At 41.9% G+C, this 17966-nt stretch overlaps 1 protein-coding gene across 7 annotated transcripts in view; it reads left to right on the top strand.

Moving 5' to 3' along the window:
- Window positions 1-17966, top strand: part of CLNK (cytokine dependent hematopoietic cell linker) — a 223646-nt gene that overhangs the window by 161394 nt on the left and 44286 nt on the right. For all 7 annotated transcript variants that reach the window (XM_069593264.1, XM_069593260.1, XM_069593262.1 and 4 more), the window contains 3 exons: window positions 4946-4973; window positions 13062-13080; window positions 15262-15343. In XM_069593264.1, the coding sequence (XP_069449365.1) occupies window positions 4946-4973; window positions 13062-13080; window positions 15262-15343 (129 nt within the window). The remainder of the gene's footprint in view (window positions 1-4945; window positions 4974-13061; window positions 13081-15261; window positions 15344-17966) is intronic.

The raw sequence follows: 17966 nt of genomic DNA, 5'->3' as shown, positions 1-17966 counted from the left end.
GGCTGAATCACCCTCTGGAGCGACTGTGTTTACATCTGGGGATCAACTGCCCAGTGAAGGCAGCCAACAGCTGCAGCCCTTCCAGCTGGCCTTGCTCACCCCAGGTGGTGGGGCGGTCCTAAGTCTGTGTTTCAAGCCCCCCTTGGTCTCTGCTTGCTCTGCCCTTCTCTGCCAGGCGCACTGTAGTCCATGGAGTCACAAAGAGTTGGACACTGAACAACAACAACAACAAACTTGGCTTCACAAAACGATTGCTGAACTAGAGCCCTTCAGTTCAGGAAAATGCCATTTAGATCAGTCATTGACAGCCCGAAGCCAGGCGGGAACGCTGAAGTTTGGAGAATGCTGGTTAGACATTCTCAACCACTTGTGGGTCATCATTATGATTTTTGCAATACCCATGTGCTTCATAGCTTTTGCTCAGCTCTCTCTCTTTTTTTTAATTTAAATAGATGTATTTAAAAGGGAAACATAGCTCTACCGTAAGTAACCACAACACAGTTTCTGAGCAAAACTTTCAGTCTGGAGGAGGTTTTTTTCTGTTAAAAGGGAAGAAAAATAATGTTAGAGTGATGTTCAAGATATATGGGCTTTCCTGGTGGCTCAGATGGTAAAGAATCTGCCTGCAACACAGAAGACCTGGGTTCGATCCCTGGGTCGGTAAGATCCCCTGGAGGAGGGCATGGCAACCCACTCCAGTATTCTTGCCTGGAGCATCCCATGTACACAGGAGCCTGGCAGGCTACAGTCCATGGGGTTGCAAACAGTTGGACATGACTGAGCAACAAACACTTTTAAGATATACTAACCGCTGAGTGGAAACTCTCTCCTTGATATAATTAGAAAGAGGAAAAGAAGAAAACTTTCCCACTCTGTATCCATTGTAATTTGAAAGCCATGATACCTGCACCAAATAAAAATCAGCGTGAGAAGTCAGGAGCATAATCATTGCTTGCTGCAGCTCTAGCTGCACATGGGCCACTTTGGAGTCCTCACCATTCTGCAAAAAGCAATGCTTCAGTCCGCAGTTTTCTGATAAGGACACAGAACTGCAGACTGGTCATTGAGCTCTGAAATTTCCTTTAAGCTTCAGCCAACTCAGTGGCCCAAGGTGCAGGGTTCAGCCAAAATATAATTTAAATAATGTGTGTGCTACTTTTCAAAAATTTACTTTTAATTGGAAGATAATTGCTTTGCAATGTTGTGTTGGTTTCTGCCATGTGAGTGTGAGTGTGTTTGTCACTCAGTCGTGTCCAACTCTTTGCAACCCCATGGACTGTAGCCCACCAGGCTCCTCTGTCCATGAGATTCTTCAGGCAAGAATACTAGACTCAGTTGCCATTTCTTCCTCCAGAGGATCTTCCCAGCTAGGAATCAAACCCGGGCCTCCCACATTGCAGGCAGATTCTTTACTGTCTGAGCCACCAGGGACAACGTGAATATATGTCCCTTCCTTCTTAAACCTCCCTCCCACCCTCTATTCCATCTCACCCCTCTAGGTCTGCCACAGAGCCCTGGGTTGAGCTCCGTGTGTTGAACACAGCAACTTCCCATGAGCTATCTATTTTACACGTGGCAATGTTTATGTTTCAATGCTACCCTCGTCCCACCCTCTCCTTCCATCGCTGTATCCGCAAGTTTGATCTCTGTCTGTGTCTCTATTCCTGCCCTGCAAATAGGTTCATCAGTACCGTTTTTCTAGATTCCATATATATGCTTTAATATGCGATATTTGTTTTTCTCTTCTGACTTTCTTCACTCTATATAATGACAGATGAATGGATAAAGAAGTTGTAGTACCTATATACAATGGAAGTGTGTGATATTTTTATCAACAAAGCACTCATTTGCCTAACTATGGTTCTCTCTCTTCAACCTTGCTGACACCACATCAGCTCAGGCAATCTTAATACGTATGTTCCGATGATTTGGGAGATGGAAAAAAAAATCCCTATACATATTGAGAAACCGTAAAGAGAGAGAAAGTATGGATTATAAAGAAGATACGTGAATTCACATTCATGAACGGAAACTATGTATTTTAAAGTGTGAACTTTAATTATTGTTATAGTTTTACAATATAGATATATAATGATAGGTATTGCCTATAATGATGTAATCTATCATTATGGATATTGCCTTTGAGGAAAACTGGGTTAAGGTCACATGGGATATTTCTGTATGATTCCCTACCACTGTGTGAGAACTACAATTACATCAGAATTAAAAGTTTAAGTTAGGAGGGTGTGACTGTTAAAAGTTTCTTGCAGAAGTAAGGTGTTCTTCTTCTCCAAATACCTTTCACATGTTTTATCTCATGAGAACCTTAACCAACCCTTTTCATTTCTGTCTCTATTTACCCATTTCACAGGTGGGAAAATGAAGCTTCAGAGAGGAAACTTTACGTATTGAGTGTGATGGAGCTCAGAGATAAAAGAGCAAGGACTCAAACACAATTCATTTGAAACTAAGCCAGAAACGAAGAGAGGTTCAAGAAGGACTATTTTTACATTAAAAATAGTGTTATCCTCAAATACACAATGAGCACCAGTTATGCACAGGAAAGAGTGTGCAAAACTTATATCGTGTAGTCAAGGACCACATTTTATTTATTGACCATCTCCAGCAGCCAACCATGGGACAATTTGTGAGTGGAAAGGTGCTCTCAGACAGGCATGTTGGGACTAGTGGGGGAGGCCAGAGTACCCCCCGCCTTCCCTGCTCCTCCATTCTGTCACTTTGTGTGGGTCTCTCTGTCTTCATAAATCTCATTGAAAGGACCCCCAGAAAGCCCACTGCCTTCATTTCACATGTGAGGGGGTCAACCAACTCTTGGGGGTCTTGTCACCACAGGCATTTCAATGCCCAAGGACGTTTGTTGCTCCGAGAGAGGACATCTTACTTCCTAAGTGGATTCTCACTTAAAAATCCAGGTTTTGAAAGTTACCAATTTCAACGGCCAATTTTCCCAAAGTCTTAAATTTCCATCTATAAATATGTGCTGTGCTAAGTTGCTTCAGTCGTATCCAACTTTTTGCGACCCCATGGACTGGAGCCCACCAGCCTCCTCTGTCCATGGGATTTTCCAGGCAAGAATACTGGAGTGGGTTGCTATTTCCTTCTCCATCTAAAAATACATTGCTCCATTTACAAATGGAGTGCTTTTATCTAAACAGAAAGACAATCCCTCTGCCTGTCACATTACTTAGTTTAAAACGTAAGACCTTGAGGAACACAGTTAAATATCCTTAAATTTTTGAAACGCTTTTATTCGCTTCATGTAATTGATTTTTTAAGTACTTCACATGCTGACAGAGCAGGTTTAAACCCGAACAAGCCAAACTTTAACATTTCATTTTTATAAATCTAATAAAGTGAATGTATAATTATAGAAAAATTCGAGTCGTCTTAAAAAGTTGGAATGGTTTAGAAATGAAGTTGAACATAGCTTGACTCTTATTAACTTAAAATCACAAGTCTAAAAGCAATTACCCATTTTAAATTGAAGCCACATGGCCGATCTGTCAGTATTTCTAAGATGCCAGAGTTTCTCAAACATTAAAAACACTGAGATTGGCCTCATTTTAACCCCAAACATATTAATACTTTGGGTGTCTGTTCTACTTTATTCTATTCACACCTCTTTATCTTCCACTTGCCCTGTTAAGAGGAAGAGGCAGGGTACAGATGCATCATCTGAGACGGGCTGATGAAACAGGTTGAAAAAGCATGGGACCTCGGCATACTCACCTCTTGCTTGGCGATCTAAGACCAGGGTATAGCTTCTGAGCACTGTGTGCTGCACAGTCTCGTACCTGACACACACAGACCTTTATCACCCCAGCTCCACAGCCTTAAACTGGGATTGGTGTCGCCGCCTTAATCTCTCAATGCCTCTTCTGTCCCAGTCTTCTCACAGACGGAGGTGGACAGAGGTACACATCACCCAACTCCCTTCATAGCCGCATCTTCTGGCTTTGCCCACATTCTCACAAGAGTGCCCACTGGATGCCCAACATTTTCCTTTTTATTTCCAGCAATGCTCACAATGAGGCTTCCCTGGTGGCTCCTTGGTAAAGAATCTGCCCGCAGATGCAGGTGACCTGGGGTTCCACCCTGGGGTCGGGAAGATCCCCTGGAGAAGGAAGTGGCTACCCACTCCAGTACTCTTCCCTGGGAAATCCCACAGACAGAGGAGCCTGGTAGGCTACACTCTATCGGGTGGCAAAGAGTTGGACACAGCTGAGCGACTAAACAATAACAACAATTTTCACAATAAGCCTCTAGGATAAATATTCTTGTGGCCACTTTCAGATGAGAAATGATGAGGTTTAGAGAAGCTAATGAACTCAACTGTCAATATAAATGGACGGCTTTGAGTTTCTTCTGAGACCATCCAATGGTCCAAAGTCCATTTTATCAAAGTCCCTCTCAAATTCTTCTCCCACCATTCAGTTTCATGTTCTTTCTTGTCTCAGATCTCCTCTCATTATCAGCATCCTTTCTCTCACACAGGCCTTCCTGGACCACAGCTTCACACCTAAAATTCTTTATACAGCCTCAAAGTTAAAAAAAAAGGGGGGGGGCAGTTTTAAAATCAAGGTAATAATAGCAGGTCCTTCTGTGCTAATGAAATTTGACATGGAAAACCAAATGTCACTAGGAATGATGATGTTATTTAAATTCTTCTAAAGTGAGAGGCAAGTTTACTCATGTCCTTTCTGTCACCACCTTTTATATTGGCTCGTAACTTCTTCTGCTTAGAAAATTATGAGAAAAATAACCTGGCTTTAATTTTATAGAACAGTGATAAATATCACAGTGGACTATGGGCTATTAATTTGGCAATGAAAATGTAATCAAAGAGCTTTAAAGGCTCAGAATGATTTTATCTTGATCATTATGAACTGTATTTTATGTAACATCATATTTCTTTCCCTTACAGACAGATAAGCTTAAAGAATTTAAGTGAGGTAAGTAGCAATTCTGTCCTAGGAAACAAAAAAGGGAATTTTTTTTGCATTAACTGTGTGTGATGGGCAAGATGCTTAATTATCATAACAGCTATGCTCAATATGTATTAATAGCCTATTCTTTTTAATTACTTTTAATTGGAGGCTGCAGTCCATGGGGTCACTAAGAATCAGACACGACTGAGTGACTGAACTGAACTGAATTGCTTTACAATGTTGTATTGGTTTTTGCAATGTAAACAATGTAAACTAGCAGTGAATATACATATATCCCCTCCCTCTTGAGCTTTCCTCCCTTCCCAGATCCAATCCCACCCTCTAGGTGGTCACAGAGCACCAGGGGAGCTTCCTGAGCTATATAACAACTTCCCACTAGCTGTCTGTTTTATACAATTATAACGTACCCTATTTTAAAGGTGATAAAACTAAAGCAAAACAAGGTAAGCCTGAGATTTTAAAATGAAATTCTTATTTGCCACCACATTCAGTGTTTATTGGAAGACATGAGGTCTCCACCAATGACTTCCATTTTTCAGCATTTCAGAAGTATATGTTGGAAATTTTGATATACTTTCCTGATTATTAGTTGCTCACAAGAAAGACAGGAGTGCAAAGAGGAGTATATAGGAGATACAGAGTTGCACAGACCTGATTTAGAATCCCACTCTGCCACCAACGACTTTGTGAACTTGAGCCAACTCTCCTGCCCTCACCCCACTCCTGTTCTGTTCTGTTTTCCCAACCAAAAAATAGAGTCAGGTAGCCTCAACTTGGCAAAGTCAAAGTCAGTCAAAGTTAGCGCATAAATGTCCAGGTGAGCAGTAGAGGCTCCCTAAGTGGCATGAAGGTCAGGTCAGAGGGAGCTATCTTAGTGTCCCTTAGATATTGACTTCTTTAAGCCCCAAAGAAAAAGATATTTAAGCCAGTGGTAGGCCCTCATTTCACTCCCCACTGGCCTCCTAAGGGATTTGGTTCTTATCTTAATTTTTAACCTATGCCTTTACATATAGAACTTGGAGGTTGATCCCCTTCTTTCATTCTTTTGATGTCAAAAACTTGGCCTCCATGCACTGAAGCTGAATGGAATCTCAGAGACAGAGTTTTGGGTGAAGCAGAAAGGAATAGCTTTATTGCTTTGCCAGGCAAAGGCTGTCACAATGGGTTCCTGCCCCTCAAAGCTGTGTGTCACCACTAGAGGATATGATGAGGAGTTTTTTATAGCGATAGTTCAAGGGTGAGGTTGCTGATAAGATTAGCGTGTGTGCAGGGCCTACGATCGTCTAATCTGGCTCCAAGTGGTCCCCTGATGAGTTTCTACGGTTCCTGAGGTCATCAAACTGTGACCTCTCTCTGGAATGAAGAACTGTATCAGGTAGTTAACATTTTCACTTATTGGGGGTTTTAGTAGTACTTCAGAAGACCATCCGCAAGAAAAAGAACTGCAAAAAGGCAAAATGGTTGTCTGAGGAGGCCTTACAAGCAGCCATGAAAAGAAGAGCAGTGAAAAGCAAAGGAGAAAAGGAAAGATATACCCATGTGAATGCAGAGTTCCAGAGAATAACAAGGAGAGATAAGAAAGCCTTCCTCAGTGATCATTGCAAAGAAATAGAGGAAAATAATAGAATGGGAAAGACTAGAGATCTCTTCAAGAAAATTAGAGACACCAAGAGAACATTTCATGCAAAGATAGGCTCAATAAAGGACAGAAATGGACCTAACAGAAGCAGAAGATATTAAGAAGAGGTAGCAAGTACACAGAACTATACAAAAAAGATCTTCATGACCCAGATAATCACGATGGTGTGATCACTCACCTAGAACCAGACATCCTGGAATGCAAAGTCAAGTGGGCCTTAGGAAGCATTACTACAAACAAAGCTAGTGGAGATGATGGAATTCCAGTGGAGCTATTTCAAATCCTGAAAGATGATGCTGTGAAAGTGCTGCACTCAATATGCCAGCAAATTTGGAAAACTCAGCAGTGGCCACAGGACTGGAAAAGGTCAGTTTTCATCCCAATCCCAAAGAAAGGCAATGCCAAAGAATGCTCAAACTACCACACAATTGCACTCATCTCACACACTAGCAAAGTAATGCTCAAAATTCTCCAAGCCAGGCTTCAACAGTATGTGAACCGTGAACTTTCAGATGTTCAAGCTGGCTTTAGAAAAGGCAGAGGACAAGAGATCAAATTGCCAACATCCTCTGGATCATGGAAAAAGCAAGAGAGTTCCAGAAAAAACATCTACTTCTGCTTTACAGACTATGCCAAAGCCTTTGACTGTTCAGTTCAGTTCAGTCGCTCAGTCGTGTCCGACTCTTTGTGACCCCATGAATCGCAGCATGCCAGGCCTCCCTGTTCATCACCATCTCCCAGAGTTCACTCAGACCCACGTCCATTGAGTCAGTGATGCCATCCAGCCATCTCATCCTGGGTCGTCCCCTTCTCCTCCTGCCCCCAATCCCTCCCAGCATCAGAGTCTTTTCCAATGAGTCAACTCTTCGCATGAGGTGGCCAAAGTACTGGAATTTCAGCTTCAGCATCATTCCTTCCAAAGAAATCCCAGCGTTGATCTCCTTCAGAATGGACTGGTTGGATCTCCTTGCAGTCCAAGGGACTCTCAAGAGTCTTCTCCAACACCACAGTTCAAAAGCATCAGTTCTTCGGTGCTCAGCCTTCTTCACAGTGGATCACAACAAACTGTGGAAAATTCTTAAAGAGAAGGGAATACCAGACCACCTGACCTGCCTTCTGAGAAATCTGTATGCAGGTTAGGAAGCAACAGTTAGAATCGGACTTGGAACAACAGACTGGTTCCAAATTGGGAAAGGAATATGTCAAGGCTGTATATTGTCACCCTGCTTATTTAACTTACATGCAGAAACGCTGAGCTGGAAGCACAAGCTGGAATCAAGATTATCGGGAGAAATATCAATAATCTCAGATATGCAGATGACACCACACTTACAGGAGAAAGCAAAGAAGAACTAAATAGCCTCTTGATGAAAGTGAAAGAGGAGAGTGAAAAAGTTGGCTTAAAACTCATCAGAAAACAAAGATCATGGCATCTGGTCCCATCACTTCATGGGAAATAGATGGTGAAACAGTGGAAACAGTGTCAGACTTTATTTTGGGGGGGGGAGGCCAAAATCACTGCAGATGGTGGCTGCAGCCATGAAATGAAAAGACGCTTGCTTCTTGGAAGAAAATTTATGACCAACCTAGACAGCATATTCAAAAGCAGAGACATTGCCTACAAAGGTCTGTCTAGTCAAAGCTATGGTTTTTCTAGTAGCCATGTATGGATGTGAGAGTTGGACTATAAAGAAAGCTGAGTGCCAAAGAACTGATGCTTTCAAACTGTGGTGTTGGAGACGACTCTTGAGAGTCACTTGGACTGTAAGGAGATCCAACCAGTCCATCGTAAAGGAAATCATTTCTTTACTATGAAAGGACTGAATATTCATTGGAAGGACTGATGCTGACGCTGAAACTCCAATACTTTGGCCACCTGATGCGAAGAACTGACTCATTTGAAAAGACCCAGATGCTGAGAAAGATTGAAGATGGGAGGAGAAGGGGACGACAGAGGATGAGATGGTGGGATGGCATCACTGACTCAACGGACATGAGTTTGGGTAAACTCTGGGAGTTGGTGATGGACAGGGAATCCTGGCGTGCTGCAGTCCATGGGGTTGCAAAGAGTCTGAGGGACAGGACTGAGCAACTGAACTGATATTGATATAGAAGAGCTCAAAGATATTGTTATGTTTATCTCTTGAGGCAGAATCAGGACTCTGCCCCAAGACTGCACTATTGTTTCTTGGCTGCTCCTCCTTTGTCTCTGCATCCCCTCCCTTCCCTGATTAGCACCTATTTGAGTCTGCCATTTAGGACTCAGGGAAGGTCATGGAGTCCGGAGTCTGTCCCCTATAAAAACGAGGAACAGGGGTCACAGAAAGGCTTCTGTCCCTAGGAGCCCTACAGGTCCTGCTCAGGTTCATTTTCTCTCTCTCTATTTCTTTCTCCTTTCTTTCTTCTTTCCTTCCTTCCTTCCTTTATTTCTAGTATTATGAGAATGTTAGAATTGAGTCACATTTCTAGCTTGCCCCTCAAGCAAGATAGTTATGACCTCCAATCCATAAGACAAGAATGTCAAGGAGGATAACACATGACTGCTGCATGAGAGGTTATATTCAAGACTCCACTCCTTGCTTACCCTCTTTTGCAAGTTGTTGGACTTTCCAAGTGCCACCAGGAGGGAGAAAGTAGGGGTGGTCCTCTGCAGCTGAAGGAACTCACACATCTAAAGGGACTCCACCCTTTTCTTCCTGCAGATCAGCTAATGTGTCCCAAGTAGGCTGTCACTCAAGATGACTATTATTCACTGCTCAGTATGAAAGGACAGTAGGCCCACCAATCATGAACAAGAAGGAAATGGAAATGTCTGCCTTGGACAGCAGGGATCCTGCAGGACAGTTTGTTTTTCTCGCAACTTTCATTGGCATTCTGCTGGAAATTGATAACATCTAAAGAACAACAAGACCTAGTGGAAGAACACATTTTTCTTCTTTATCTCTTGCCAAGACACTTCCTCATTGCTCTTGCCAAAATACTTCCTCATTGTTTGAGAGTCAAGGTCATTTCTCTATTCCAAAAACCCATCTCACAGAACACATGCCATGCTTGTGTGTTAAATTCTTGCTTAAATTACATCTTGAGGACCAGAATTTATTCCAGCAGAAGTGATGTGCCACCTGCCACTGCCCCCCACCCCACAAAAAAAACAACTAAGAGAAAAAAAAAAAGAGGGCTTCCCTGATGGCTCAGGCAGTAAAGAATCTGGCTGCAGTGCAGGAGACCAGTGTTTGATCCCTGAGCCAGGAAGATCCCCTGGAGAAGGAAATGGAAACCCACTCCTGGAGGATTCTTGCCTGGAGGATTCCACGGACAGAGGAGCCCAGCTGTTGCAAAGGTTGCAATGGACAGAGGAATCTGTGGGGTTGCAAAGAGTCAGACGCGACTGAATGACTAACACATACACGTAAGAGCAAAAGGAGCCTCAGAAAAGTGGCAAGAATTGCCAGCTGGCAGAAAGATGGAGCCAGTGCTGAAGCCTGAAGTCTCAATCTACTCTCCATGTCAATAGTTCTGCCCTAGGAAATATGCGACTAGCCTGAAATGAAAGAGTGAAAAAAAAGAAGAAAGAAACAGCTAAAAGGATGGGATGAGAAGAAGGCGAGAAATGAAAAAGAAGGCATTACTATTTAACTTGAATATGTTAATTTTCTAACAAAAAAATCTAGATTTCACTCTACCTTTTTCTATTTATTTTATTATTATTATTTTTTTTTTTTTACCTTTTGCAATCCTCTTTAATGTCTGGCTGAACAGAGACAGCTGGATTCTTTTTTTTTTCCTTAACTTCATTTAATATTGGAGTATAGTTGACTATAGGGCTTCCCTTGTGGCTCAGCTGGTAAAGAATACACCTGCAATGTGGGAGATCTGAGTTCGAACCCTGGGTTGGGAAGATCCCCTGGAGAAGGGAAAGGCTACCCACTCCAGTATTCTGGCCTGGAGAATTCCATGGACTGTATAGTCCATGGGGTGGCAAGGAGTCAGCCATGACTGAGCAACTTTCACTTCATAGCTGACTTACAATATTGGGTTAGTTTCAGGTGTACAGCAAAGTGACTCAGTTATCCATACACACACATCTGTTCTTTTTCAGATCCTTTTCCCATATAGGTTATTACAGAATATTGAGTAGAGTTCACTGTGCTATACAATAGGTCCTTAGTGATTATCTGTCTTATATAGTCTAGTACTTCCCCACCACCACTTTGCCCTTTGGTCACCATAATTTTGTTTTCTATGTCTGTGAGTGTGTTTCTGTTTTGTACATAAGCTCATTTGTATCTTTTTTTTTTATATTCCACATATAAGTGATATTATTAATATATTATGTTTAGACCCAGAGATTATTATATTAAGTGAAGTCAGAGTAAAGAAAATATCTCTCTACTTTTCTAATTGCATTTGATTTTAAATTCAGAGCCCTCAAGCAAAAAGTTGGCTGGGTCTCAATTAAATAAAACAAGGGTTCTCTCAGACAGATGGCTTCTCAGCTGTGTTTACAGCAAGGCTTTCCCTCTACTTTGACAAGCCTGAGAACCACAGCACAGAAGACTGTGCACTTTGAACTGCCTGGTTCAAAGTCCTGGAGAGGACTCGGTGTGGAGACTTCGAGACCACTCGTGAGAATCGGTTCATTCATTACCCTATTTATGTAGCCTATTGTTGTTGCTGCTCAGTCGCTCAGTCGTCCAGCTCTTTGTGGCCTCATGGACGGCAGCACACCAGGCTTCCCTGTCCTTCACCATCACCCGGAGCTTGCTCAAACTCATGTCCATTGAGCCGGTGATGTCATCCAACCATCTCATCCTCTGTCATCCCCTTCTTCTCTGTTGTCCGCTTCTCCTCCTGCCTTCAGTCTACAGTTTTGCCTTGATTTGCTGGCCATGAGGAAATGTATGTCCTCTTTTCAGAATCCTAGGGGATGCCAAGTTCCTTAAGGTAAAAGGGCTTGTCTGTTGGCCAGCCTTAGGCAAGACATACAATGCCTCTCTGAGATATTTGTTGATACAGGTTTCTTGTCTATGAAGCCAGTGTGAGTCAGAAGACCTGGGCTCCAGAGCCTGCTCAGTGACAAGATAATTCTGGGACTCTGGGCAAATGGCACCACCTCCTTGGACCTCATCTGCAATCTACCGGCTTTAACTTTCCACAGACCTCAGACCACTTTGAAAATTTGATGTAAAGTATGATAAACCTTTCCAACCCCAGAGGAAAATGCATGTATTTACAGAAGAAAAAAAAATTGAGTTTTAATTTCAGAAGGTTCATAACCCCCACTAGGCCATTCAAGAACCTCTTCCATCCCCCAGGTTAAGAAGCTCTTGTCCAAATGATATTTGTAGACCTCCTCAACTGCTGTAATGCATGAAATGGACTTTAGAGAATTATTTGCAGTTAAGTAAATACTTCAGCAAATACTGTACTTCTTGCAAGGCATTTTAATTCTTCAAGACTATAATAGGACTCCAGGATGAAATCCAAATAAGCACATAGACTTTCATAATGAAGAATGATCAGGAATTCACTATTAAGGAAAGAAAGAGAAAGAAAATGTTTGGAAAGAAAATTGTTGCATTAAAAAGAATATTGTGAATATTTTCATGCTCATCTTTAAAAATTCCAAAGCAGGTATAAAAAAAAATAACCGAATGGCAACCCACTCCAATACTCTTGCCTGGAAAATCCCATGGCCGGAGGAGCATTGTAGGCTACAGTCCATGGGGTTGCAAAGAGTCGGACACAACTGAGCAACTCTACTTCATCACTTAACACAAACTCTATTAAAATGGTATCATCTCTCTTAAAATCCTGTTTTCTATAATACAACCACACACTCACACACATACACACTGCTTTTAAATATATCATAAGCCCCATTTTTATCCTGAAGTTTTTATGTAACTTTGAGACATTGATAAAATATAATTTTATGCCATACTGTATATAAATAATTGCAATGAACTTCTAATTTTGCAATAGTGAATATAGCACCAAAATTTACTTAATATGTCCCACTTAGAGGGTCATATAGACTGTTTCCACTGTTTTTATAAGTAATTATGTACTGGACATCTTTATACATGGAACTTGATCCAGATTTCTGGTTGTTGTCTTAGAAAAAGAAACTTATCAATGGAATTATTGGGATAAAAATGAGAGCATTTCTAAGGCTCCTAATAGCTATGGTTAAATTGGTTTCAAAAATAGTCAAAGCAATTTATAGTCCCATTAGCAGACTGTATATTTGCCTGTTACTTCGGAGTATAAAACACAGTATAAAATTTTTATTTTTGCCTAGTCTTTTGGAGGCATATTCACAGATTTTTAAAAGTCTATACTAACAGAAATGTTGCCCAAATTCTACTAACCAATACGCACAGAGTATAATATAAAATTCTAGATCACTAAGAGTCACTCAATAATATTCTCTTTTTAATTCAATACAGGTCCTTGGAACAGAGAAAGGTGAACTGTTTATATTTGTTTTCTTATTCTAACACCATTAGGCTAAGTCCTATTTCCAGGTTAATAGCATTAGTCTTTTTTTTAAAAAAAGGATTGCTTGTTTCAGGCCTTAGGATATATGGGCACGTGTGTGTGTACATGATGACATGATCCAGATGGATTCAGGAACTCAGAGTCTATTCAAGAGTCCTGTGATCTAAACGGCATGGTTAAAATTGGGGATGGGGCAGAGTTCTTTCTTCAGCTACAGGCCAGTGACAAGGAGGCACGCTGTCACTCCCTAACATTTTGGAAGGATATTGCTAGCCTGCTGCTCCACAGAAGCTCTGGGTCTCTCCATCTGTGATGTCAGTCACTCACACACACGCCAGCCCTCATGCGTGCACATGTACACATTTATACACACTGCTGGTGTCACTATTGTGGAAGCATGGAATTCAGTCCTCACTTGCTAGCTGGGAGGATGCTAATCTGGTGATACCTTCACACCCACCTTTGAGATACTGTTCACCATTCACTTAGAATGATGAGTTATGTCCAGAGCCAAAGGGCCTGAACTGTGGCCCAGAGTTAACACAGCCAGCCTAGTTTGACAAACCAACACTGGGTTAAGATTTCAGAGACTCAGCACCAGCTGTTTTGTTTTGGACAAGTTGCATTGCTTCTGTGAGTCCCAAGTCTTCTCATTTTACACTGAGGAAGTTACACTTGAGTGGGTCCTAATGAAGAGTTTCTGATGGAGGAGTAGGGGTCTGTTGGGAATACTAAATAATTTTAAAACCTAAAGGAAACTGTGCCTATTTCCTCAATAAATCTCAGCATTCTAATTGAAACATTCAGGAGTTGTTGCCTCAGACTTCAGTGATTATCAATGCAGCAATGTGACATTGGCCAACTCACAGGGGTAGCTGTTGATGACCTGAAATGATTTTATGGGATGTGTGACCAGTGGACCAGTCACTGACTCCAATCACATTTTAAGTAATCACGGTCCTTCAATCAAAGGTGTCCAGCTTGTAATCAACCTTGGACACAGCACAGAGGAACAACCAAAATTAAGACATGTCAGTGTTTATGCTTCCTTAACTTTATTACTTACAACTGCAACTAGAAGAGTGTTTTATGGGCTTTCCTATCATCGTTTTATTATGTGACCTTGGTAATTCTGGATGGCTGGTTAAAATCTATCCAGGATTAAAAGGAAATAAAAAGTGATAATACCAATGAAGTAAAAGTCGCTCAGTCATGTCTGACTCTTTGTGACCTCATGAACTATACAGTCCACAGAATTCTCCAGGCCAGAATACTGGAGTGGGTAGCCTTTCCCTCCTCCAGGGGATCTTCCCAACCCAGGGTTCAAATCCAGGTCTCCCACATTTCAGGTGGATTATTTGCTAGCTGAGCCACAAGGAAAGCCCAAGAATACTGGAGTGGGTAACCCATCCCTTCTCCAGTGGATCTTCCTAACCAAAGAATCAAACTGGGGTCTCCTGCATTGCAGGCAGATTCTTTATCAACTGAGCTATCAGGGAAGCCCAGTAATACAAATGACATACATAATTACTAAATAAGTCCAGTTCCTATGGTTGGCACAACTTTTCAAAACTTGAAGATCAAAGATGAATAACTGAGAAAATGCATATCTGGTGGGAACCAGGCAGGAACCACTGGTCTACACCAGAATCCTGGGAGCTCTCCTGCCTTATCACAGGAGACAGGAGAATTCAGGTGTGCATGGGCAAGAATCCAGCATCCCCATAACCTACATTTCTCTAAATGGTTCTTAAGTTCAACATGTTTGCTTATGTTTCTATGTAAAATTTCATCTGAATGCAGAATTCAACTTCAACCCACTTCCACTTCAAGCCTGTCCAATACCAAATGCCTTCTAATGCAATATTATATATTTGGTGGAAGTTTAAGAATTAGTTCTAGATTTAATATTTTTGAAAATATTGATTATTCAACATTAAAGCAATTTGTATAGCCTCAAGGACAAGGTACTCCCAGGACTCAGGGTTTTTCAGAATATATGGGTTACATTTTCCACTAACCACCAACTGCTCACTCTTAACAACAGAGATTACTTGGATGAAATTACAGCCATTTCAAAAGATCTCTAATGGCCCCCAATCATTTTCCTTTTATAACCTGACCAAATTCTGTGATGCCGTTACACAGTTCCTTATCACCAGATGAAGCCTGAAGCACCTCATCTGGCACAAAACCAAAGTCCTCAAGAGATTCCTCTTGCCGTTGCCAGGTAAGGAGCCAGGAGTTCCTGGCTGGGTCCCAGCTTGGGGATCAGCCCTGTGTTGCCTGGGATAATGACTCACGGGGTCTCCTGAAAAAGACTCTCTGGCCTTCGATAATGAAGCCCAGTGACAAGGTCCTAAGGAAACCAGTGAATCACAGTTGTTGTTGAAGTTAATAGGGTTTAAATTGACCATGGGGTAGAAGTCTTTTTTCAGCTACAGGCATTGTTCTTGACTTTATAAGTGACTGACTGTGCATTAGAGACAATATTTGAAGACACAGGTATTCACTAGGTAGGATTAACTGGAATGGCAGCTAATCAACCTGGGAAGAAAAGTTGACATTTCTAACCAGTCTCAGTGGATGACTGCACAGAAGCTGACAGTCACTTTGGAACAGCACTTTATAAATGAGCAGGGGTTGAAAATGCCATTATCTGAGTAAATACTTGCCTGATTAGGTTATGGTGACAACTGTCATCCCAACAGAAAAGTCGAGGAGGCTAATAAGGCTGGTGATTCATTGGCTGAGGTCACATTAGTAGTAGCTTCCTTAACATCCCGAGTCTCTAAAATTAGTCCTCCCAGGCCCTCCTGTCCGCAGTCTGGCCAGTGGCTCCAGCTCCGTCCAGGCCACTCTCCACGACTGCTAACAAAGGACATTTGCAAGGGCTATTCCTCTTCCTACAACACTTCCCTACCACCCCTCACATTTCCCTCTCTCTGCCATCTCCCTATTTGGGAAATTTCTCTTTGTTCAGTAGACCCCAGCTCAAAGCCACCCTGAATCCAGGAAGTAGTTCTTCCCCATTCCCCAGAGGGAATACATGAGGCCCAGGGAGGCTGGGTCCATTACTGCTGAAATCAAGTCCAGCTCCACTCTCCAGTAACCCATTGCATCTACACTGATTTGTAAAATTCAACTTCAATCCACTTCGCTTCTGCATGTACATGCGATGGGTTACTGAAGAGTGGAGCTGGACTTGATTTCAGTAGTAAGGGACTTGGCCTCCCTGGGCCTCATGTATTCCCTCTGGGGAATGGGGAAGAACTAACAAACCATGTGGCCTTGGGCATCATCTCTCATCTTCCATGTGAAGTTGAGAGCAGGGGCAGACCTATTCAACATGCCCACGCGCCCACTAACCACCAGCTCTCAATGCCATTGCCAGGCCCTGTATATCAGGGGCATTGTCTCCACCCTCCGTTCCCTTCCCCGCCATCACTTACTTGTGCTATTTCACACCTTTGGTGACTTTGTTCTCACTCTTTGGTGTGTGGACATTAGTTCTACAGCTTCATTCTCTTATTAGACTGTTTTCTGTTTAAGGCCCAATCTGACACAATACCCTTGCCCATACAACACATAGATACCCTTTCTAATGTACTTGTCTAAAAGGAAACAAAAAATCATCACATTATAGAGAAAAGATCATGAGATTTCAGTTGGACCCACATCTGCAGTAGTTGTTGTTTAATGCAGTTTGGATGCTTTTGTGTGTTTGTTTAATTAACTGAACAACATCTCCTGATTTGGGGGGCTTCCCTCATAGCTCGGTAAAGAATCTGCCTGCAATGCAGGAGACTTGGGTTCAATTCCTGGGTAGGGAAGATCCCCTGGAGATGGAAATGGCAACCCAGTCCAGTATTCTTTGAATCCCATGGACAGAGGAGTCTGGCAGGCTACAGTCCATGGGGTTGCAAGAGTCGGACATGACTGAGTGACTTTCACTCACTTACTCATTCCTGATTTTTCTTTCTCTCTTAAATGACTGCATCTTCTAAGGCTCCTTTTTCCCAAACTGACCTCTAAATATTGGTATTCCTCAGATCTTTCTGAGGACCTTTTTTCTCTTGGTAAGAGTGTAAGCAGTTTATCCATCCTCATGGTGTCAAATGTCAGCTCTATATTGATCATTACTAAATCTCTGTCTTCTGCCAGACCCATGTCCAGCTAACCAGTGAGCAGTTTTCCTTGAATCAGTAACAGGCATCTCAAACTCAATGTTGGAAACTGAACTCCTGATTTATACTTTCATTTCCAGACCCACACTACCCTCTTACAAACTTTCTCACCTCAATAAATGGTACACTCTCTTTCCCATCTTCACTCTTCCCATCCTATTTATTAACAGCCCCCTAAATTCTCAGATCTCAACTCATAACAGGTCTTGAATCTGTCCATTTCCCTAGCTCCCAGGAAAACTTGAGAACCAAATCAATTTTGTCTAGATTAAGTGACATTCTTTTTCTGTGCTCACCTCTATGGTGGTGTTTACCCCATATTGTGATTGTGGTATAATTATGTCTTCCCTTCAAAAACTAAGCTGCTTCAGGCCAGAAGTCATGTCTTTTTCATTCGCTATCTCCCAAAACATACAATGTACTTAGTAAACACTCAATCAGTGTTTCTAAAATGAAAGAATTATCATTTCTGTTTTAGTTTAGGTGCTTTTTCTTCTATTTTTATAAACTTTGTACTTGAAACCTAGAATATCTTCAGAGGATATTACTCTTCTCTCAATATTTTCTAAAAATCTTGAAAAATTAGGGCAGTGAAATTTTGCTATCCAAGATTTTTAAATTAATATAGTATATATAGTTGCGGAGTCCAGCCCAGCATTTTTGCAA

Source organism: Ovis canadensis, chromosome 6 (assembly GCF_042477335.2).
Source record: "Ovis canadensis isolate MfBH-ARS-UI-01 breed Bighorn chromosome 6, ARS-UI_OviCan_v2, whole genome shotgun sequence".
Classification (NCBI taxonomy): domain Eukaryota; kingdom Metazoa; phylum Chordata; class Mammalia; order Artiodactyla; family Bovidae; genus Ovis; species Ovis canadensis.
The sequence above is the reverse complement of the archived record's forward strand: the minus strand, read 5'-3'. Positions and strand labels throughout refer to the sequence as shown.